We start from the raw sequence: 24,931 nt of genomic DNA, 5'->3' as shown, positions 1-24,931 counted from the left end.
ATTGGTGCTCGAATTCACTTGCAAGTAAACTTTTCCAAAACGTTTATATTTTTCCAAGGGATCATGGATATATGGAAATTAAACTAAAAGTTAATTAACTCGTCTATTTTAAGGAATTACCTGATTTGAGGGGACGTTATTTTGGGAACTAAATTCAGATATAAATTATGGAAGTAAATCAAGGGAGGACATTAATTCTAATATATATAAGAATCATGATGATCATGTGCACATTATATATAGAATATTATTGTAATAAAGGCTGATTTATATGGTCAAGAATTAATGAACATTATGAACTAACCGATTAATTTCGATAAAGGTACGTACGTATTAATTAACTGCTAAAATACTTACTGTCCAACTTTTTTAATTTGGTATAACCCTTTTAGTGCCATATATATGATCTATTGATTCAACAGTTCCATCGATCGAGTAGCATCTATACGAGGTTTATACATTTTTTGTTTCCAAATATCTAAAGATCAGTTATATATTCTTGCTTCTTTCTATCTAAAGAGTTATTTTATTCTCAAATCGGTATGTATTAAAGCATAATACTATTCATATTATTTAAATAATCATATTTGATTTATTTATAAGATCAGTTAAATTTTAAAATTTATCTTACTGATCAAATTATATCTTGTAAGCATATTATTAAATCTGCTAGCGCTCTACACATGATAACCGACTCGTGAATACAAATTTTCATATCTAAATATGATCAATTAGTAGAGAAATTTATATTCTTAAATATGAATATAATTAACTTGGATGATCTAATTGATCTAGATAATATAATATCATGTGCATTAAATATTGTATATATAACATGATCTCCACGTACGTGTATATATATATATATATATATATATATCTATATGATTATTTGTTTTCAGTAGTATATATGATTAACCCAAAGGGTTCACTATGGAAATGAAAGAGGCCGCCCTAAGCATGCACCATGCCTGTTTTGACCCTTGTTCCCCTCCCCTACGTACTTTATGCATATATACATTAATGGAAAATCAATATTCTTTGAGTAAGAGAAATTAATTATAATTTATATTAAAATGAGTCTATTTTCGTCACAAATAATAATAATTCTTATTACAAATAATTTATTATAAATACTCATTTTACTTATATATATATATATATATATATATATAATGAGTGTCAAAATGGATAAGTACTAATCTATATATGTTGCATTAGGAAAAATAGACCATATTATATATATAAACAAAGGGTCGAAAATTGGAGAATGGTTAATTAATTTGAGGGATCTTGGAAATTGATGGTCGTATGTATATAACTAGCTAGCTGTAATTAGCAATGGCTGATTATTTGAAAGAGGTATGTACGTCTAACGTGTATATATATATATATATATATATATATATATATATATATATGGCATGAGGTTAGTCGTTTACGTGCATGAGATGATGATCAGATCATGATGTAAACAAGCTAGGCATAATGTAATTCATTTAATTACCCAATGCACGTACCACACTTCTATTTTGAGATCAATTAATTAATTAATTCCCAAATTAATTAAAACTCACGAAAAAAATGATACTGGCCGGAACATAATTAATTAATCATCATCATGTTAATGGGATGAATTAATTAATTAGATCATCATCTACATTTAATAAACTACTGATTTTTTTATTTTTATTTATTTTATTTAAATCATTATATTAGGTGCAGTCCGGGACTAACGCATCCAAGACCGTTCTCGTGCATATACACACATATATGAGTAGTATAAGAGTGAGCGATGGATCCAGGTAATAAGAAAAGGAGTGGGGACGCATTAAATTATGATCAATATAGCAATTGGTTTTGTGTATTGAAAGTGACAAAACTCATAATATTGCTGCAAAACGGTCCAGGCCAGGCTGCATATATATAGACTAGACTAGTCAGCTCTATGCGCGCATCATCTGATCATTCTTTCTTTCCTACTTCTCTTCTTTCTTTTAATCTAATTAAGAATATATATATATATATATAGAAATGGCCTGCCTGGGGGCTGTTCATTTCTTAGAATGCACTCTAGCTAGTCATGAAATTGCGCAGCTAGCTTGGAGGAAAAGAACAAGAAGTAGTGGGGGATAGAAGAGAGTGAGAAGCCGGGGGGGCTGGGCTGGGCTGGGTCATGTGGTTCCCAACAGCTAGCTTCTTTGATCTCCTAGCTTGTTCCCGAAAAGATGATTTGGGCAGAGAGAGAGAGAGAGAAGGGCACAAAGGGGGTTGTTTTTTTGGAATGTTGCTCTTAAATTTGTGCACATGGGAACAAGGCTGTCTATTATAGGGTTTCTTTGTGTGGTTTTGGTGGGGATATATGCTCCGGTCGACCCAACCATGGGGTGCCCACTTAGAGGCACCCTTCCTTAATCTTGTCCTAATAGGCCCAAGACATGTTGGGGCTCTGTGCCCCTCTCTTGGTCCTACCATTTCTATTTCTTTTTCTTTTTTTTTTAACTAAAAATAAAATACCCCACATGAGTTACACTTGGACTCTGCTCAACTTTTTCATGTATAAACAAAATCTTGGGCGTTTAGTGACTTTTTTTTGTTTTTTTAATACATGAGGAGTGGGATTATATATATACATATATGTGGGACAATATATTATAATTTGGTATGAATTTTATATATTGATTGTGATTATATGGTTTTAGCATGTATGTCTTAATTATGCAAAAGATATAGATTGGAATTGAAGGACCTCAAGCACCACTTTTCAAATAGCACGAAATGATCATCTGTCTAAATTAGGGTCCTGAATTTGAACTGAAAAAGAAATGCATATTTTTCTGGAGAGAGAGAGAGAGAGAGAGAGAGAGAGAGGGATTGGATCATCCAATTATAGAGTTCCAAGGAAGATCTGAATTCGTCCGGCTCCAACTTCTTCTGTTCATGACTGTCTAACTTTAGTTAGATATTGGCCGATACAAACGAAACTTTGGAAAGGGCCAGCTGGGGGAAAAATAAGAGAATCGGGATCGAAGGCATTGCCCTACAAATATTTTTCTCTGTATAAAAGAAAACAAGAGGACAAGCTTCAATATCCAATCACTAGAACCAGTGGTGGAATTTTCGAAAGTGACCAAAATAATCCAACCAGGAAAAGCCTGCAACTCATCTCATCAGCTCTCTCTCTCTCTCTCTCTGTATATAGCTGATGATATATATATATATATATATATATAATATATATCTATAGGAGTAATATTAAAATACAAACATCGTGCAATCATTTTAAAAAAATTAAGATCTATTATTAAAAAATTAAATATTTTTATATGAATCTTGTATTTATTAATTTTTTTTTTAAAAAAATTACACAATACTTACACAACTATAAATATCATTTATATATATATATATATATATATACGCACCCCCTGGCCTTTGCTTTATTTAAGCAAATTTCATTCCCTTTTTTTTTAGATTTTGTTTGACAGAACATGATGATCAACACCATTTCCAACCAGATGCCTAGCTCTTCTATCTTTCTGCTGAATGCTACGTAAAACTTCTATATATATATATATATATATATATATATTAATGGAGACAATTAATCTCCATTAATCACTAATTCCTTGATCTATTTAATTATTGTAAAATGTTGTCATGATGTGATAACTGATGATAAGTTTTATGGAATAACGACCTCACATGATCTCATTTTCAGTTCGGTCACTTCGAAGTTTAAAAACTTAGAGGAATATATATATATATATATATATAGCATTTAAATTCGATTTTGCTAATGTCATTTAAATTCGATTTTGCTAATTAATTAAGCACCTGCTTTTCAAGTAATACATGCATGCCAAGTACCACTCGATGGTTATCTCGAAGGAAGGCTGCTGCTAGTAGTTTCATTGAGTTTGTCCTTTCAAATTTATTATTAGTGCAATTGATTTTTTTTAAAATATTTTTAAAAAAAATACATCATTTCACTAATAATTACTTTGTTAAAAATTAAAAAATAAAACATAAAATAAAAGACCCAAGCGATAACTTCGAGGAGAGCCAAGAATCATTTTCCATCAAGGAAATAGGTAGCTGAAATTCTAGAATTTAAGCAATTAGTGCGTTCTTATTTTATCTGTAATTTCTATAAAGAAATATTATTGGTAGAAGTCACTATTTATAGCAGTCATTTTTATACACATTATGTGTCAAAATTTACACCACACATTTATTAAATTTAAAATTAGAGATGGATGAGAGAAATGATGAGAGAGAGCGGAAACGAGAGAGAGAGAGCAGAGAGGAGAGAGAGAGAGAGAGCAGAAATGAGAGAGAGAGAGAGCAGAGATGAGATAGAGAGCAGAGAGAGAGAGAGAGAGAGAGAGCGGAGATGAGAGAGAGCGGAGATGAGAGAGAGTGAGACGAGAGAGAGAGAGAGAGAGAGAGCAAGTAGAGATGAGAGAGAGCGGAGATGATGAGAGAGAGAGATGGGAGAGAGACGCTGGTGAGAGAGAGATGAGAGAGAGAAGCTGCTGCATTTGAAGGAAGGAAAAAAAAACAAGTGGATGAGAGGCATCCACGTAGTGTGTACATTGTGTGCACCACTACAGTGGATGATCTCTAGCACTTTTCTTCTATAAATAGCCATTGGTCACTTCGGAATATAAAAATTAAGTTGTCAATCATGCGAGATATAACACAAGTACTAATCAAGAACAAACCATGCCGAATAACCAAACTCAATTTTCTTCTTATTAGTGCGCACTAATAAAATTGACACATTGCACTTTTCAATCTAAAAATTAAAAAAAAAAATCTTAATTTAACATATCTATATATATATATTAATTTATTAGTTTCTTACCGAGAAGATAAGGAAAAATTATGAGAATGAGTAGTATTAGGTTGCTGCCCAACATTGACCGTTGAACGTGCCGCAATGCTGGACGGTAGACTAGCACAATTTCATCATCTTATTTTTAATTTTTTAATTTATATTTTTTTATCATTTTTAAAAAATATAAAAAAAAATCAATACATTAATAGTTACTTCCTTAATCACTAAGTAAATATAAAAATAAAAATAAAAATAAAAGATGTGTCAAATTTAGATGTCAAAATAATATTTTCCTTATGTGAATATAGATGTGACACTATCTAGATGGTCAATCCTAGTGGAATGTTCAATGTGTCTATTTTGTGAAAATGTCTTTAAATATGTAGACGTCGGAATATTCATTAAGCATTTAATACTATTCAAAGATATATACAGACAACTATAAGTATTACAAGAATTCTGATATATAAAGTCAATTACACGTATTTTTTAACACTGTGGTAGAATTCAACATTTATTTTATATTAAAAAAAAGTGATTTAACCAATTATCACGTCGATTTGTACGCAAAAGAATATACAAAAATAACTATACATAAAATTGTTGCTATTACAAAGACCACATTTTATCTATATATATATATATATCTTCAATATTCTAAATCTTAAAGTTTGAACGAAAAGTTTAAAAATTGTAATGCTTTAATTATATATAAGATGATAGGTTGAATAATTGAGAAGATGTGACCGAAAACAGTCATATATATACAATTAAAATGTGGTTGTATATATATGACTAGGTGGAAGAGAAAAGCTAGCAAAATTCAACGATAGACTTTAATTTGGAGCTGCTTAATTCCATGGAAATAATTGATAATAATTGTAGAAGATCATGAATAATTAAGAAACTTTAGAAATTGCGTGATAAAAGATTTAGTTGGTGAACATTATAAGCCACATGATGAAGAGCGGCAAAAAAGGGGATATGTTCCTATGTATGATTCGTTGTCAAATCCCCATACCCACGATATGATTTTTTATTTTATTTATTTCCCGTGATTAAATAGTCAAAATATATATGATCATCCTTTACCTAATTCAAACAACGTTAAAAGATATTGAAGATAATCGATATCATTTGATTTAATATATATTATATTCATTTGATTTTCATCATTATAAAATCATTTTAATTTGATATTATTTTGATTTGATTTTTATAATGTTTAACATATCCTATTGATTTCAATGTACGTAATTTTTTTATAAATATGAATGTATGCTTTGTATTCAATAACAATTGAGAAAGTAAAAATGTAACCCTCAAACATATATTTCCCTAGATTTTTATCGTTTATCTATTTTCTTTTATATTATATTTTATTTTCTACCAAAAGGTAGAGTACTATTTTCTTTCCCGGCCATCTTTTTCACAAGAAATTAATTCGTTGACCTCAACATGATGAACAAAATATATAATTAATATAAAACTAGCTAGGTAGCTAGCTCTTGAAGAATCCATGGATACTCTACTCGATGCCAAATCCAATTCTATAAGAAATTGGTGCTAAGTTTTCATTAGTGGGGATAATGTAAATAGTAACAACTACATAAATTTTGCTTAAAATATGCATATATTGTCGATCGATGATGGTGATCAAGACATACATGCATGCGCACTTAGAGATTCAAAATCAACATTTAAAAGCGCAATTTTATTTATAATTACCACCAAAGATTAGCATGCGTTTGTTTTGCGCATGCTTTTGCTAAAAGCAAGCTAGCTAGCCTAGCTCGCTCGATCGCTCTCCCATCGGTTTGTGTTAGATTTTGGGGTCAACTTAGAAGATCCTCCTCCTCCTGATCTTCCTATATATATATATATATATATATATATATATATATATATATATCTTTTCACCATATATGATCTTAATTTAGTGGAGAATGATGTTATAAGTCCTTTTATATGGCAATCCAATATCTCTCAATTGATTACACAAATCATAGACTAAATTAAAACGTCAGCTCAAGACTAGGAAAATCAAAGTAGAATAAGTGATTCGACATGATTTGGCAAATAAGAAATCTCATGCGCGCTTCTACCATGCACAAGGATCGACTAAGGTGCATAAAACTTGCATCCATTGTTCTTAGTCATCGACTTGGTGGAGAGCGAGCTAGCTAGGTATATATGTTCTGATCAATGTTTTTTTAATTTCTTTCTTTCCTTTGTATCGTTACATGCATTACATCCTAATTAATGGATGACAAAACAAATCATATATAGACCAAATGTCAACTCAAAAACTAATAAAAGCAAGATCATCTAAGTGATTCATGATCATGACATTTTCTTCATGACTTAGAAATGATACCCAAAAGATTATCAAAACAAAACGTTTTTTTGGATTGAAGATTTTTCGATTTGAGTACTCAAAATCGTATCCTCCGAGTCATTGTACATGTCACATTTAACTTGATCATGTGCATAAAGAACAAACATAACGTATAACCAATTTTCGTCCATGTATAACTAATTTTGAACTGTACTACTCCAAATTAAATATAGATAATTTTAAAGAAAGAATAATTATAACTTTAACTAATTATTTTAAAATATGAATACAAATGCGACCTGAACTTTTCTTAAATAGTTATAAAAAATATCCAATTCATCAAGTTATATAACCTAAAATTGATTTTGTGACATGAGATTCTTAATTTACTTGCATTCCATGTCAAACAAAAGTTGGAGGTGAATGGAGATGCCATATGGGTGATGGGAGAGATGCCCTTATTTTTTGTCATTAATTGAGTGCTTTTTTTCAATAAATTCAAAGCAAGAATCACTTCTGACCTAGCTACTTAGGTGCTAGCCAAGCATTTTATTATGCTATAGAAAAACTTTGAACTTGTAATGAGTAGTGGTGATAACGGTATCTTGCCTTTTTATCTCTTGGGCATTTTATTATTATTAAATTAAATAACCTCTCTTTAATCAAAAGGTGTTATTATTTCCTAGATCTTCCTCCATAATTAGTGTCAAAATACAATCTTACTCTTGGGATGATTATTCCACAATTTTGTATAATATACTTATAAATTTTTTTACAATTTATTTCACAATTAATTAATATATTTTACAATTCAATTTTACATAATTACCCTCTATTAAAAATAAGATTATAAAAAAGTCTTGATTATATATATATATTTATAATTTCTCATGTTTATCTTTCTAAATTATAGAAAATATTTAAATAAAAAATGTGGAGGATGTTAAATAGTAAAAAAAAAAAAAAGGAAAAGGAAAAAGCTGTGTAACTGAAATGTGTAATGATGAAATCATGAGTTATGCCCATTGAATTGTGCCATCCCAATCTTGAATGACAAGGGTATTTTGGAAAAATAAAAGAGAAAAATCACATGGTTCCAAAAATCTTCTGATATATATAATAAATACAGAGAGAGAGGGGCAGAAGGCAGGGGTCAGGGTCAGGTTTGTTTTTGAGTACAAAGATAACAACCTCTGGCAGTTGCAGTAATATATAAGAATCAGAGGCAAAGGAAATTCCGTACCTTTTTTTTTTTCTTTAATTTATTTTTATTTTTTTTCAACCAAAACCCTCGTGAATCGAGGGTCAGTGTTTTCACCTTTTCAGTTAAAAAAAAATTAAAATTAAAATTAAAATTAAAATTAAAAAAAATATCTCTATCTCTCTCTGTCTTCTTTATTTGTTTGATTTACAATTCACTGCCACCTATGATGACTATTTTACCTTTTATTTCTGACTTCCCCAGATTTTCTCAGAAACATCACAACTTTGTAATAATTTATTGTGGATATTTTAAATTTATTTATTTCAATAAAAGGGAAACTAAACACAATGTACTACATTTCATGTTCTATGTTTTGTCTCTTTAAAACCATCCTTGTCCATTTATGTCTCTCTCCAACGGCCATGTCTTCTCAGTTGTACTTTTAATAAATAATAAGGTTTTATTTTCATCATTTTATTTTCTCCAATTTCTTTTTTCTCTTCTTTAATATATAATATATAATAAAATAATAACGTAAAATATAATCGTAGAGTGTATAAACATAGTACAATTATTATTAAATTTTTTTATATGAGTCTCATATTTATTTATTTATTTAAAAATGATTGTACAATATTTATTTATTTACGACTGTAATTATTATTTCTCTATATAATATATAATTAAAATTTCCCAAATATGCCTTCTGTTATATGTTTCACTTGCTTCTTTTCTACTTTATGATTTTAAATTAATCATTTATGGGTTTGCAATAAAATATAAATCAAACCATATATAGTATAAATATTTGAAAAATAAAATTATATTTCATGCTTTTAAACTACATTGTAATATCTAATATGGATGAGCAAAGTACTGACTTGACATAATTTTAAAAGTTGAATTATATAAATTATATATTTTTTTAATTTTTTAGTAATTTAAAAATATAATATTTCAATTAAAAACAAAACCACCACTCAAATATGTGGTGCAATATCATTTTAATACCCCCGAGGAATGTCTTTTTCTGGTGTTTATATAGGAAATAAATGCTGTAGTTATAGTTTGTGAAAGAAATTCTATACTACTAGTTAGGGGTGTAATCGGTCCGGTTCGGTCTGATTTTGGATAAAATTTAGGACCGAACCGGTATGTACCGGTTTTGTATTTTTCAAAACCGATTACGCACCGGTTACCCTCCTAAATCGGTACTTCCGATTTTACCTGTTTCCGGTCCAGTTCGGTCCGGTTTTCCAATTTTTTTAAAATATAAATTTCACAATTTGTCATTAAAAATTTGTTTATAAAAAAAAAAAAAATTGATTTAAAAAAAATTGTTTAATACTTTTATTAATATATTAGACTATATAATAGTATTAATATTAGACTATTGATATAGTTATAAGTTATATATTAATATTAGTTATAAACTTTTAGTGATTTAGTATTAACATTTTATGTAATAATTTATAAATTATAATAAGAAATTATTTCATATATGAATATATATGTTATATATAAAATTTCACATAAAAATTTATAATTATACATTATATATAAAACTTATATATTAATATTTAATATATATAAAATATTTTGTATAAAACTTATATATAAAAATTTTATTTTTTATTTTTTTTAATCAACCGGTCCGGTCCGGTTCAGTCCGGTCCAAAAAATCCCGGAACCGGCCAGTTTTTACGTTTTAAAAACCAGTTCCGGACCAGACCGGTTCAAAACCGGTAAAACCGGTCCGGTTCGGTCCGGTCCGATCCGGTTTTCCAGTTTTCTAGTTTGAGTTTACACCCCTACTACTAGCATAAAAAATTCTCCATCTCCTGCCATAGAAGCAAAGTTTAGTATAGTGCATGAAGCTAAAAATGGAGAGCACAAAACGTTAGTGGAAGAAATTTACCATAAATTCTTAGTGCCTCAATTTGATATTCCACTAATTATCTTTTTTTTTTTTAAAAAAAAATTATTAAGAGATAAATTAAATAAGAAAATCTACATCTTCTCATGAGTTTAATCTTTTAAGAAAAGTGATGATTACATATGGTATCAGAACAAAAATCTTAATTTTGAACTTTAATTCTAAACTTCATCTCATTTAATTAAATATTTTATATATAAAATGAACTTTAATCTTTTCAAAAGTATAGACTTTTAGAACAAGTTGTTGTGATTTCACAATTTTTTTTTTTTTCTTTTCTAATAAAGAATAAGGTGTGAACACTTGTAGTCACATGCAAATCCAAAACTGATTAAAAGGTGTAAGAAAGGAGGATTTTGTATCAACTTTTGGGGGGAATACAGCCAATAAACATGAAGGCAAAATGAACGTCAATACCAAGAAATGACAGGAAAAATGATGATATGCTTTATGCAGAAAAGCACAAGCTTCAAATCCAAGCATAAATTCTCTAACTGGCTGGAGTCTTATACATATCGTTTCTTGACATGATAGAACGTCTTGTGTTTTCTTTATCCCAGTCCCCGAAACCCTTTTCCCTACATCTTCATCTCTTCCATAATTAATAAAGAAAACCATTATTGCACTGTCATTATATTGGTAAAAAAATGCAGAGTATATTGTCTGCAAAAAATTCTTCAAAAAAAAAAACTATACAAGCAATACATCAATGCTCTTTATTCTTTTATAGCTGCACAAAACATGTATAGCAAAGGAATGCAGCCCAAAAGTCTATGTATAAATAAAATAATGCTGCTTAGGCATTCTCGGTTTAAAACTTTGGATTCATACTCTTGGGAATCGTCAGATTAGGATGCAATTGTAGAAAACTCCTTATCGAATATGTAGAACACCCAGTATCAATCAAGAAAAATGAAGAATGTGGCTTGATTACTTCCCAAAAAGAAAGAAAAAAATAAATGGTGGTCGAGCATTTTAGGTGATAAATGAGGTAGAAAGAGTGAAAAATGAAAATCCGAGGAGATGATGATGAGCAAGCAGGGTGAGACAGAGACAGAGAGGCGAACCTACCAGTGTTTTGGACAATAAATTCAGGTTTCCCTATTCTCAAACTCCCATCAACAATGCATGCATATGGCATAGACAATGACAGTTGCTTCCTATCCTCCTATTTATGCCCCCTTTCCCCGTTTATGTGTAGGCACATGCGCTCTTTTCAGAACATGTCCTGTTTCAAGTTTACATGAAATACAGGCAACATTCAATTTCTTTTCTTATCTTTTTTCTTTTCTTTTCATAATGCTACCTTTGCCCTACCATGACGACTACTCCATATTTATGTTCTTTTCTGTATTTGAATTTCGTATATTCACATGATGGGCATCTGATGATAAGTCACAATCTTTCATTAGTACTCCTCCTCCCCACACTTCTTCTTCTTCTTCTTCTTCTTCTTCTTCTTTTTCCTTCCTTTATGTAATGTCTACATGTTATGTTTTCTTGTTCTTTCTTATTTTTTGGGGGGACAAATGGTTTTGTTTGGTACTTAAGTGTATTCGGGACAGAAAGATCTCCAATATCATACACATGAGAGACTTGATTTACCACCAAAATTAGGTGTCATGTCATGTCCCTCTACCCCTCTTTCTTGGCATTATTATACAGTAAGATATGCAGAGGAAATACACATGCACATACGTATACATTGAAAGAATAATTAATGAAATCTTAGACCCAAAAAACGAAATCCATAGGGACTTTAAAAAAAAAAAGAATAAAAGAAAGGAATTATCACTTGTGAAGAAGAAAAAGAAAGAATAGCCATTCCACCAGAAAGAAGCTAAGATAGGAGGAGAGGGATGGATGGTCAGAGCAAAGGGAGCCCATTGAGGATAATAGCAATAGAAACTGACTTTTGAAAAGATTTTAGAAAGAGTATGGCTTTTTTGAATGATTTGGACCAAGCCCAAGCAAAACTCCTCCGACCACCCACCGACAGTGAAAGCCACAGTTTGCTGCCTAATGTCTAAAAAATTTAACCCCTGCACTCTTACGTATGGGGCCTGTCTGTTGTTTTAGTGAGAGGTAATAAGGGTCCTGAAATTTGGACTGGGGTCCTTTGGGAGAAAACCCCACATAAAAAAAATTTTAATAAATAAAAAAAAATGGTAGACAAATGCTGGCAAGGGCTAAGGAACAGCTTTCACATGCCCCACACTTGGTTGGAATGATGTAGACGAGTAGTGGGCGTGCATTGAGTGCAGTGTCCACAATGATCGCCCCCAAAAGGTTGCATCCAGTGTTCTTCGAACCGACACCGATAAGGACAAATCCAAATGCCAATGTGGGAGAGACTGACTGCAACTCATGTTTTTAACTTAGGAGGGGGGAGAAGACCTAGGTCGAGGGAGCCCATTTTGTTTTTGGTGCCAATGGGCAATGCAGCAACAGCAGCATTTGCATTGGCAAATTGGATAGTTTTGAGACTGTTTTGTGGACAAGTGGGTGCTCTGTGTTTTTGTGCCACCAAAAGAAATGTGTATATATATATATATATGCAGCAAGTACCTTATGCCCGAGAGTTTTGCTATATACAAGCAAGTTTGCATACCAATTTACGTACTAATGTTGTTGACTTCATATTATAAATTCAAATTAGTATTATTTTCAATCAAATCTACTTTCTGACTAATCATATTGAATAGATGCGCGTATTAGTACGTAGAATCGTTAATAATTAGATTTTTCCTATGCGCGGCCATGTGAGATTTCACATGTGAGTCAGGTTTTTGGCTTTGGTGTTGTTTTGGTACATTGAAATGTAGTCAGGTTTGTGCCGGTTCTGACTTGTCCAAACTACAGACACAAAATAGAACATGTCTTTGAAGACATTCATTCAACCGGTAATACTTTTACCTTCGGGCTCAGACATTTCAGCCTGTCTGACCCGAAAGGCATCCCCATATATCGTGGGTAATGTTAATGGTCCTGGAAGCACCCGGACCCAATGCTCTCACTGCCATTGCCTAACAAAATAAGCTACAGTAAAATTCAATACCCGACTCCCCACTTGGTTTGTTTCATATTTTTTTTGATACTGGGGCTTCCAAATTAAATCAAAATTGAATCAATTGATAAGCTGGGATCTGCTTGAGCTTCACTGGTAAAAGTTAAAATTATATTCCTGCCTATTTTCTTAGGTAAATTGCCAATTAAAGGAAAGTTTGGATGGGCAGAATTTTCCTTTAACCTGGATTTCCTTCAATCCATCTATAAAAATTTTAACACGTAAAAATGCATGTACTTCTCACATAGTCAAAAAAAACTGAAGGCAATTCCTTAAATAGGTTGAAACTTCCTCTCAATTTGAAAGAAAACTCTATCCAAGCTCGAGTCCGGCTAGCTTATCTTCATCATCAAGAAATAGAGAGGATTTCAATCTCCAAGTTCGGCCAAAATAAAGTCGCTTCACAAGTCCTTCGCCCTCCCTAAAAGAGAGGTTCACTCGTTGAAAAATGATATCTTCTAACTGGTTTTGTTTTTCTCCGCCCTTAATATTTCTTCCTTTGGTAGGCATACAGCACGGCATCGGGTGATATATTGCGAAACGGTGAATTTGGATGCATAAACTGCTATTTAGTTCGGTAACTCTCAAAAAACCCACATGAGATTCCAATAATAACAGACTAAAACCAGCACAACCAACGACATAACAAAAGCTGAAGGAAAAACCTAACTAACATAAGGTCTCCATGAATTCTAAACCCTGCCATATATATTGTTGAAAAATTCGAAGGGGGATAGATTGGGCACATATAAAGGCAGCATAAGAGAAAGACAAAAAAAAGGATGGATTCAAAGCCCTCTCCAAGATTTCCAGCTTTACTCGAATGCATCATCATCGTCATCAGGAAGAGGCTGACTAGCTGCAGCAGCAAGCTCATCTTCATGCCTGTAGGAAACAGCACAACTAACCGTGAGTTGAGAAGAGAAGGGGCAAACGACTAACTATTTGCGTAGATAAAAGTGATTAAATGAGTTTACACATAAACCTCAGTACAAACTTAAGACTGCCCCAGGACCTACACAACTCAAATACTTTAAAATACCAGAATCAATTAGCTTCTGAAAAAGAAGCATTTGCTTTAATCAAGTTGTGTTAAAAAAGAATTTCCGACGTCTGTTCGATTGAAAATAACCAAGTGAAGTAAAAATATCAACGAGAATATGCACGTGGAGAACATTCTCGTGACCCCAATTGCTTTCTATTAGGAGTAGCTTTTAACATATTCTTGTAGACAGGATAATGGTCCTACAAAAGTATAAAAATATTCTACGCCAAATCAATAGCAGGCAAAGGGGAAGTCTATACTGTTTCTGTGCCGCCAAGTCAATTTGTACTTCTGGAGGAGCAAGAGCAGGAGACTCCACAAAGTGGAGAGTAGGGTCCCTAAATTACAAAAGAAGTCGTCAAGCTCAAGTTTCAATCACAACCTGGCACACTAAAAATAGAATTATAAACACAACCTGGCACGCTAAAAATAGAATTATACAACTATGCTATTTCATTACCCAGCAAGCTTTCTGGCAAGATATAGGAAAGGCTTCTCAAAATTGTAATTGCTCTTTGCAGATATCTCATAGTACTGCAGATTCTTCTTCCTGTGGAATGTAACCTGCTTTGCCTTAACTTGCCTGTTCTTCACATCAACTTTGTTTCCACAAAGAACAATTGGTATATTCTCACAAACCCTATGATTGCAATGCAGAAGCCATGTAAATACATCACGAAATGAGAAGATAAAAAAAAATATATATATATATATATAAAAGAAATCATTTAAAGTGGAGCATTTTTTAACTCACCGGCAGAGGTCACGGTGCCATGTGGGAACATTCTTGTATGTCAACCGGGCTGTAACATCAAACATAATTATTGCACATTGCCCATGAATGCTGCAAAAAATAAATAGAAAATGTAATGTGAGACCAACCTGGCAGCACAAGGGAGCCATCAGAGAAATCAATATAACCAACCAGTCATATCAACATTGTAAAGCAACTACTTACATCCATATTTGAGAAATGAAATTCAAACTTTTTGACAAATGAGAAGAAATCCTTAACAAGTATTAAACATCATATATATATTTTATAAGTATATTAAACATCATATATCAAACCATAACTAACATACAAAATAACCTCCACTGGTTTTCTGCTCCTCTCCCTCTCTCCCAATAGTAGAGGAGTTCGACAATGTTCTTTCTACAGGTTAATTCTCCTTTGAATCTTGTCTATCCTACCGCAGCATAATCAAATTTATGGATATCCATCTAGATCCACAAATCAAAATTGATTTGTCATGTTTCAGCTTGCATGACTAACAAGAAATCCCAAACCCTATTTCTTCATACTTAACTGGAATCTGCAGCGAATTGTTGGAGCTAGGCTATCAGGAATCCTGTTTTTTATGCTATTAGCTATTCTACTGATTCTTCTGATACCATAGAAGCTCCAGAAGGTCAGACATTATACTTTGCTATAATGGGAAAATAACAAGGTAATCAGAATTTATATCTGACTAACTGAATGCAACATAAAGAATAGGAACAATCATTCAAATCTGACAAGGCAACAACAATATCATGAATCCAAAAACATTTACTCACTAGTATCCATCTCTAAGACCACCAAATTTCTCTTGACCAGCAGTATCCCAGCAGTAAAACCGGATCTTCCCGCAATTAGTGAAGAAGTCCAATGGGTGAACCTCCACGCCAATAGTAGCTATTTGCCAAAAAACCAAAGACATGAATAAAAAATTACCTTGTTTCTTAAAAAAAAATTATTACAACAGTGATCTTAGAAGTTAAAATGTCCAAATAAGAAATTCGGACGTATCAAGCTCCATGATATCTTCATATTTTGAGTACACTGACTAAAATTAACTAAAAGCAAGGTACCATTGGAGACATACGTTCATATTTCTTCTCAAACTCCCCGGTCAAATGTCTCTTCACAAAAGTTGTTTTCCCTGTCCGGTTAAAAAACATTCAGCTTAATCAATACCACAGGGCTTGAGATCAATATACATATGTACAAATATACAAATATACTTACATGGCAAGAGCTGCACACCAATTCATAAATAACGACATGCACATTGATTATTAATTTCATTTCATTTCAAAATCTAGACTCTTACAGTATCAAAACGACAGGATAAATCAACAAAAAAACATGAAAGACTCAGTGCGATCGGCATATTTCTCTAGTTTCACCGAGAGCATGTGGTCATCTTTTTTACAAACTAATTCATTTGTGAAATAGTGTACCAGTTTACAGAAAATATGTCCAGAAACAACACTCTTTTGAAACAAATAGAGCCTATATTATTTTTTTTTATAAGTAAAATGAAAATTTTATTGATACGAATGAAGTAGGCAAAGCCCAAATAGAGCCTATATTATATAGTACAAAGAGTAGAATTATCAATCGGAACCACCACAGCCTAATCAGAATTTCTTATCGGTGATAGAATCAGTTTAAATGATAAGACCACGTAGGAGTAAACTCCAGTCCTACCTTCACAACTTGCTACAAACAAACATATAAAAATTCATAATTTTCAATAAAAAGTAAAAAAATATATATATACCAGTGCCTCCATCACCGACGATGACGAGCTTGAAACTCGGGTAGTCAACAGTCTGTTGATTCGGTAGAGCCTACAAAAGCAAATTAGAAAAATAAAAAAATAAAAAATTAATTGGAAAAAGAGAGAAGGAAAGAGATCGATGAGCTAAAACCCTAGACCCTAACCGTAACCCTAACCACGGGAAATGGGCATCAAACTCAACGATCAGCTGCCAAACTCCGAGAGAGAGACGTACCATTTGATTTGCGTCGGAGCTAAGAGGGAATCCGAAACTTTAGAGAACAGCGAAGTGACAGAGGAGACCGGCGACAAGTTTTGAAGAAATGATGGGAAAAGAGGGGAGGGAAAGGAGGGTTGGGACTTAGGGGTGCCTTATAAGGTTTTCTCACTTTCTGCGTGGCTTTAATTTGACGCAACTCTTTTAACCATTGGATTTGATTACTTTCTTTCTGCTCTGTTCTAGACACTCTTTCACCGTCCGATTCTTGTCCGCTTTTACTCTTCATTCCCTTTTTTTTTTTTTTTTTTTTTTTTTTTTTTTTTTTTTAAAGAAAACGCTAGTTTGTCTCTAAACCCGACTTTGTCCCTTAAAAGGGTGCGTTGGGTTTTTAAATCAATTCAGTTGATTTTAATTTATTTTAAATTAATTATTGATAAAAATTATTATTTTTTAAAAATTTTATAAAAAAATTTAAATCAATTTAAATCTATTTTATATATTTTAATATAAAAATTTAAATTTATTTAAATTTAAAAAAGTTAAACACATCTTAATAAAATTTATAAAATATTATTATTTATGACTCAATTCAATTCATTTCAATATTTAAACATAATTTAATATAAAAGTATAATTTTTTTTCTTTTAAATGCTAATTTGTCTCCCAAATTACCCCGCTTCGAAAATGTATATTTTTTTAAGTGTATTTTTTAATATTTAAAAAATAATTGCACAACGAGGCAAAGTGGAGCACTCTAGGAGCAAAGTTATAGAGTTTAAATATCACGTAATTATTTTTAAAAAAAATAAGTATATATGGTATTCATATAAAAAATTAATTTTTTAATTATAAATTATATTTTATTTTTATAAAAAATATACAGTTTCTTATAACTTACGACTATATCTAACATTACTCAAATACAATATATATTCGAGCTATATGTAGCAAGAATAATCAAATCTCAATTTATAGATATTCATATAATATATTTTATAATACATATTTTAAAATGAGAATATTTTTATAAAATGATGTTATTTTATAAAATATTTTATAAAAATATTCTTAATTTTTAAATATAATTGTCGAAAGTGTTGCTAAAACTCTAGAATGAGTTTAGATCTTAAATTCATCTCAATTCATCTCAATTCATCATTATAATTTTTTCAAATTCTAACATAAAATATAATAAACAATTTAACTTTTTTAAATTTTAAAATAATAATAATATTAAAAAATAATATTTTAACAATATTTTATCATCTCAAGTTTTCAACTCAACTTACTTCAGCATCCAAACATAAAATCGCGTGTTTATCGTTTAAAAAAAAATCGAAATTTATAGTAAGCCTAGCGCCAAGCGGGTCGCAGTATCGCACACCAACTTTGATATATTTTTTCGTAGTCGTACAGCACGGGCAATAGAAAGCCGACCCTTCTTCAATTTCATCACCGCCATGGCCTCGCCGTCCGATCCTTCCGTCCAGTAAGTTCCTTAACAACAAACCAACCGCCCACGTCCATATATATATATATATATATATATATATTTTTTTTTTTTTGAAGATTGATCTGTAAAACCCATCAATCTTTTAATTATTCTGTCAATTTGTGTGCATGAATTTATCAAAAGGGAAGCCGCGATAAAAAGGCAACGGAAAGGACCCCCATTTAAGTTCTTGTTTCCACTTGTGTATGCCCCTGTCCTTCCTCTCAGTAAGTCTCGCCTTTCTTTTTAATTTCATCTATTCATTTGTGCAATTTCAGCCTTTTCAAATTGAGTAATAGTTACAATACGGTTTGTGGGAATTTTGATTTTCAGTCCGACTCTCTCTGAGGAAGAACCCGGTTTTAAGGGATCGTTTGTTTACGCTTGTGCTGGCAGGGGCATTTGCTCATGGCATGTATTTGGTGTATCCTTTTCAATTTGCATGTGTTTTTTGCGTCACTATGCTTTCTGATCCTGGGTTGCTTTTACCATTGATTATATTGTGAATGGATTAATTAACTTTTCACCTTGTGGTTGTATGCCATATGGAAATTGAAAAACTCTTTATTTTTATATAAATTTTGTTTTTGTTGTACTGCTTCACTAAAACCACTCTTCAAGCTGTGTTAGATTCGTGATACAATGACTATAACTATTATGTCTCATGAAGTGAATACTGTCGTGGTAAAATGAATTAAATTTCCTGATGGTTCCTCCTGGACTTTGTTTATGACCAGAGCAGGTTGGCACTTGGCATTGATAGTTTCTACTACTTTTTATTTATTGAATTAAATAGATATACCTTTCCTCAGAAAGCGGGGTGATCTTTCTCCTTCCGTGTTCGAGGAAGGCAACTATCCCAGTTCTGGAGATTGTGTCCCTGCATGTTTGCATCTGAAAGAATCTTGTTGAATAAAAGTAGTTGGGTAATTGAACAAGTGGAATTAATTTCATTGTATTTAAAGCACTTCTCAATGGGTACATATATTTAGAAATTTCCTAGCTCCTATAGTTATAAATGCCTCAACCCTGAGGGGTAGCTCAGCTGGTCTGGCCTTGTGTTTGCTCCCCAATGGTCACTAGTTTGAGTCCCCTTAGGGCCACTGGAGGTTTACCTGGTTGTTAACTTCAAGGTCTCATGAGATTAGTCGAGGTGTGTGCAAGCTGGTTTGGACACCCACGGTTATAAAAAAAAAAAATAGTTATAAATGCGTCGCTTTGGTGATTAGGGAATAGAGGTTTTAGTATAAAAGCATACACTAGATCATATCTTCATGTTTTTATTGAACACTATACGATAGCTATAAAAAAATACCTATAAAAAATAAAATAAAAACTTATGGCTTATTTTAATAGCTTATGAATCATGGCGTAATGGAATTTGTACTTGTAAAAAAAGCATGGCTTGTTAGAATTTGTATTCCTTCTTAATTTGTCTAGGCTCTAGCAATTCATAGTGGCTATCACTATGACGTTTCATGTTGACGTTGAAAGAGTAATTTCTCTTTCTAAAGACTAAAGATTTTCAGCATGTCCATCTCCTATAATGTGGCAATAATGTGATCCTTTGGGAAGTTTTGATGTTTAAGAGTTGGTAGGTCCCTTGTAAAAAAAAATTTGGTTTCACAAAGATATCAGGAGCATTATCAGTATGGGTAGGATGCTCTGGTGAAAGCATGTAAAACATATTTTCCAGCTGAAGTCATGGGGATCTGATCTGCATGATTATCCTCTGCTCTCATAACCAAAAAAGGAAAAAAAAACCTTGAGTTTCGTATCTGAACTGCTGTCTGTATGTTATTGCAGTCTAATGTCTTTTTTCATCATTCATGATAATTGAAACACATAAAAGTGGGATGATTTGTTTTTCATCTTTTGGAGTTTGAGAACACAATTTCACCAATAACCGAGTCATTTATTTTGTAACTGACCAGAAGTAATGGCATTTGTTGAACCTCTGGCAAATATGTGGACAAGAGTTGGTTCCGAAATAAACTATACTGCAAAATTGACAACTTTGTAAAAAAAATACTGTGCAGTACTATATTCATCCCTGTGGCATAACTTCTGACCATTTACAATTGTTGAGATGGTTATGCATTATTTGGCTTTTGGCTGCATTTGAATTGGCTTTCAACCAGTCTTTCTTCATTCTTGCCTTTGGTGGAAGTAATTTGGATTTGGCTATGACGTTCTTCGGTCCCCTTCATTTTTACTCAATCTTTAAAAGGTCATATTCCTCCTTGCAATTCTTATCCTTTTATTGGACTGGTTTTCTTATATTATAGAGACTCAAGTAGGCAAATAAGTTGCACTGAATTTATAAGGAGCTACAACTTTGTTTTATTACGGTGATAATTCAAGAATTTGTACTCAGATAATATATGAGGAGCTACAACTTTGGAACCTCTCTTACTGTTGACGAGGACCCTATATTTTTTGTATTCTATGTGTTGTTGTTTTTCCTTATAGACATACTCAGAACGGATCAGTACGATATAGAGAGCAAGTGAAAGCTTGGAGCATGGATTTAGATATTTGATTGCCTATATTTCTCCCCTTTAATTGGTTTGCGGATATTGTTCAGCTCAGATAATCTATTAACTTGATGAATAGATTACGGAAAATGGGAAATTTTGATTGTATTTTTCTCATCGATTAAACTATAGTTGCTGCATCTTGTACTTTTTTTCATTTAGCCAAACATTTGAGACCTGCAACGTGTTGCATCTCATGTTGCAACTGAAATAATTGCCATTTGCCAAATGGTGAAGCTGCTTTTCTTTACAGAAATTTCATATTTTTGGAACATATTACTGAGGTTGGAGAGGAACTGTGCATCTTAAATCGGTTGTAGTTTTTGCTGTGGTAGAGGGGTCCTTCAATATGAGTTTTAGAATCTCCGAAAACATTATGGTTGGAGGAAAGTGCTTGAATGGTGTGTTTAAGAATGAACGACACAAATACAAGGTTTGGTGGAGCTGTCTACCATGGATCTTGTATTTATCTATACAAGGTTTGGTTAATAGTGTCTGCATTTCCAGGTCAAGTGTAAAAGCTAACACTTGTTGATTTCTGAGATGGCTATACAAGGTTTGCTAGCCAATTAAAAGCTATCACGAATTTCACTCATCTTATAATTTATTTTTTAAATGAGATAGTTGAGGTGGAAGCAAAATACCACGTGGTGACTTCTGATTTGTTGGCATCTATATTATTCACCAATGACGTACGATGTCGTTGAATGTCTTAACAGGGAATTGGTTGATGGATTATAATTTGTAGAGTAATGTTATATACAGTTGTGAAGTACGTAAGTATTGTGTAGTTATTTAAAAAAAAAAATTATTATTAAAAAATTATTATTTTTTATGTAAATTTTATATTTATTTATATTTTTTAAAATAATTATACGATAATTATATACTCATAATTATTATTATCATTTCTCTAATTTGTTTAGTTCCTCGAAATTTATGGATGAATTGTACGAAAAATTTAAAAAAAAAAAAAAAGGAACAAATTGTTTTATAAAGTGAGTTGAGGTGATGACAAATGACAATAAAGGAAACAAGAGGGGGGAGAAAAGTCTGGTCAAGAGTGTACGCTTTTTCTCAACTTTCTCTCAAATGTCTTTTCTGCGAAGCTGCTTTATGATAATTGAGGATTGAAATGTCTCTTTTCTCCATAAGACTCCAACAAAGAATGATTATGCAATTTTATTTTCCAATTCTTTAACCATATAATAATTACTTTGAATTAAGGATTAAGTAATTTCCCAATCTAATCAAACAAACATTCTACATCTTTTAATCCTAAATTACTCAAATTATCAAAACTTATAATATTCATCTTTCATCAAGGTTTTGTATAATTAAAATGACACATGAAAGGCATATTCGCCTTTAGATGCTATGCTTGATTACAACTTTGGAAATAATTGCAGAATGAAGTCGGATTAGCATAAGGGTGATGTCACAGCTGAGAGCTCTTGTTAGGGGTGTATTATTATTTTACATATATTTTATTTAAATAATTTTTTATATAGATTTTTTAATATTTTTTAATATTTTAAAAAAATAAAATAAATTTAAAACATCATTAAAAAAATATTTTCTTAATCAGAAAGTAAAATAAAAAATTATAAAAATATTTTTTTTATAATTTTTTGTTTTATTTCGTGATTAAGAAAGTATTTTTTAATAATATTATAATTTTTTTTTAAAAAAAAATATTTTGATCATGCTACAACCTCTGCTAGACTTAACATGTACTTTTCTATGTATATTTTTTTAATTTATTTCTTATATAAATTTTTTTACACTTTTAAATATTTTTAAAAAATAAAATAAATTAAAAATATCATTAAAAAACACTTCCTTAATCCTAAAATAAAAAAAAATATTAAAAAATATTTCTTTAATCACAAAATAGAATAAAAATTATATCACAAAGTAGAATAAAAATTTTTATTCTATTTCGTGATTAAAATAATACTATAATTTTTATTTTATTTTTTTTAAATATTTAAAATTATTAAAAATATCTATAAAAAAAAACACAAAAAAAAACTAAACCCAACAGAAGCGAAGCTCCCAACGAGACAGCATTTTCCTTAGCATAAAACCCTGTACATGGACTATGATCTCATGCCTACGTGACATCTCACAGAGAAATAATAAATTCAAGAATAACGTATGTTTCAAATTATAAAATTATTTAATATAAAATAAATCTGTTTTTTTTTTTTATATAATTTGTTTATATCTATATCAGTTTTTAAAATTAAAACCTGATCCAATTATTAGCTGCAAATCTGCTCTACGTTGAATCATCTTTGACAAAAAGCAAGTTCTGAAAACATCACATCTTTATCCATAAATTCTACATCGTCGTGTCCATCACGCAATTAATTAACAGCATTAACTACGTAATTACATCACCTAATATTAACATTTTCCACTTTTCTTTATCTTAAATTTTGCAAAGAAAAGGTTGAATTAAAAGAAAAAAAATACATATAAAAATCCGATACTACGGATCTCCAAATATATCCTTAGCTCGCCGCAGGTCACAGATCGGAGCTTTTCTTGAAATCCGAGGCTAGGCGGGAGGCGATGGCGGAGTGGTACATGACGTCGTGAAACGATTCCGTCTCCTTCGTCATCATCCGGAGCTGTCTCGCCTTCTCCTCCGTGAAGGAACCCGGGGTGAACTTGGTTCGGGAAGACTTCGGGTAGAGATCCTGGTCCGATTTCTCGGAGCCGTTGTGGATCTGCTTGTTGCTCCCCGAGTCGATGTAGTCGGGCTCAGCGGACCATCCGAAGATCGGGGTCCACCAGTTGGGCGACGAGACGCTTGTTGGACGGTTCTGATCGGGATTCCGGTGGTCCGACGTCGCGCAAGCTCGGATCCGGGATGGTCGGAAGGGGATGAGATTCGCAGCCATATAGAAGGGGTTCGAAGAGATAAAGCTTAAGATTTTCAGAAAGAGAGTGTGTGAGAGAGAGCTTTTTTGGACAGCAAAAATGGAAAAGAAGGTGGGAGAGAGGTGGCTTAATAGTTGGGGGTTTACTATTTTTAAAGGGTGGAGGGATTGGAAACGGATAAGATCGGCCACGTAGCGGTTTGATATGAGGGGGTTGTGGGGTTTCCATTCGCTTCTTTTATGACCTTTTACCGGCTATTCCGGTCAGTTTTGCACCCTCTTTGAGGGCGCTTTCAGAAACGACTCATCACCGACCGATGGTCGGTATTTGTCGTAAGGCTGTACAAGAAATTGAGAAACCGACCTAAATTGTCTCAGACCAGTTGTGAGAGTTTAAATCAGTCGAAACTGCTGAAGAACTAGTCAATGTGTTGTAAAAAATAGCGTAAATCGATATTGGCCGATTTGGATTCAAACCTGGTTCAAACTGTTGAACTGGTCAATTAAAAAAATGTTATTTTTTTATATATTTTGTATTCAAAAAGATTTCGTTCCACTTAAATTTAAGTGGAACGGCATCGTTTTAAGTCTGTAGTTATGTTTTAACATAACTGAAACGATGTTGTTTGGTATTATACTAAACGGCGTCGTTTTATTCATAACGTATTAAAAAAAATTAAATAGAACAACGCCGTTTGGTTTTTAAAATTAGGTCGTCTTCTTCCTCGGGCGTCTTCTTCCCAGTGACGCAATCTCATTTTTCATCCCCTCTCTCTCCTCTACGACACTCTCTTTCTCTCTACTCTCT

At 31.8% G+C, this 24,931-nt stretch overlaps 3 protein-coding genes across 3 annotated transcripts; 1 reads left to right on the top strand and 2 right to left on the bottom strand.

Annotated features, from left to right (window-relative positions):
* Nucleotides 1-13,919: 13,919 nt before the first annotated feature.
* Nucleotides 13,920-17,374, bottom strand: LOC109006278 (GTP-binding nuclear protein Ran-3-like). The gene is made up of 8 exons (XM_018985506.2): nucleotides 17,218-17,374; nucleotides 16,983-17,052; nucleotides 16,302-16,358; nucleotides 15,994-16,111; nucleotides 15,188-15,277; nucleotides 14,894-15,073; nucleotides 14,694-14,771; nucleotides 13,920-14,273 (listed from the first exon to the last, which is right to left on the bottom strand). Exons 1-8 carry the CDS (start codon nucleotides 17,218-17,220, stop codon nucleotides 14,204-14,206), a joined length of 666 nt encoding a protein of 221 aa, XP_018841051.1. The 5' UTR covers nucleotides 17,221-17,374; the 3' UTR covers nucleotides 13,920-14,203.
* Nucleotides 17,375-18,566: 1,192 nt separating this feature from the next.
* Nucleotides 18,567-21,488, top strand: LOC109006282. The gene is made up of 4 exons (XM_018985511.2): nucleotides 18,567-18,692; nucleotides 18,840-18,922; nucleotides 19,029-19,119; nucleotides 21,178-21,488. The coding sequence occupies exons 1-4, from the start codon at nucleotides 18,664-18,666 to the stop codon at nucleotides 21,206-21,208; spliced, it is 234 nt and encodes a 77-aa protein (XP_018841056.1). The 5' UTR covers nucleotides 18,567-18,663; the 3' UTR covers nucleotides 21,209-21,488.
* Nucleotides 21,489-23,547: 2,059 nt separating this feature from the next.
* LOC109015696 lies at nucleotides 23,548-24,484 on the bottom strand. Its single transcript, XM_018998167.2, has one exon. The coding sequence runs from the start codon at nucleotides 24,142-24,144 to the stop codon at nucleotides 23,767-23,769; it is 378 nt and encodes a 125-aa protein (XP_018853712.1). The 5' UTR covers nucleotides 24,145-24,484; the 3' UTR covers nucleotides 23,548-23,766.
* Nucleotides 24,485-24,931: the final 447 nt, after the last annotated feature.

The sequence above is a fragment of the Juglans regia genome, chromosome 1, assembly GCF_001411555.2.
Source record: "Juglans regia cultivar Chandler chromosome 1, Walnut 2.0, whole genome shotgun sequence".
NCBI lineage: Eukaryota > Viridiplantae > Streptophyta > Magnoliopsida > Fagales > Juglandaceae > Juglans > Juglans regia.
The sequence above is the reverse complement of the archived record's forward strand: the minus strand, read 5'-3'. Positions and strand labels throughout refer to the sequence as shown.

Coding starts and splice junctions, on each gene's coding strand:
- LOC109006278 (XM_018985506.2), bottom strand. Junction 16,359..16,982: donor CGTCGGTGATGGAGGCACTG/GTATATATATAT, acceptor TTAACCGGACAG/GGAAAACAACTTTTGTGAAG. Junction 15,074..15,187: donor TGGCACCGTGACCTCTGCCG/GTGAGTTAAAAA, acceptor TTGCAATCATAG/GGTTTGTGAGAATATACCAA.
- LOC109006282 (XM_018985511.2), top strand. CDS start 18,664: ATGGCCTCGCCGTCCGATCCTTCCGTCCA. Junction 18,693..18,839: donor CCGTCCGATCCTTCCGTCCA/GTAAGTTCCTTA, acceptor ATTTATCAAAAG/GGAAGCCGCGATAAAAAGGC. Junction 18,923..19,028: donor TGCCCCTGTCCTTCCTCTCA/GTAAGTCTCGCC, acceptor TTTGATTTTCAG/TCCGACTCTCTCTGAGGAAG.
- LOC109015696 (XM_018998167.2), bottom strand. CDS start 24,144: ATGGCTGCGAATCTCATCCCCTTCCGACCATCCCGGATCCGAGCTTGC.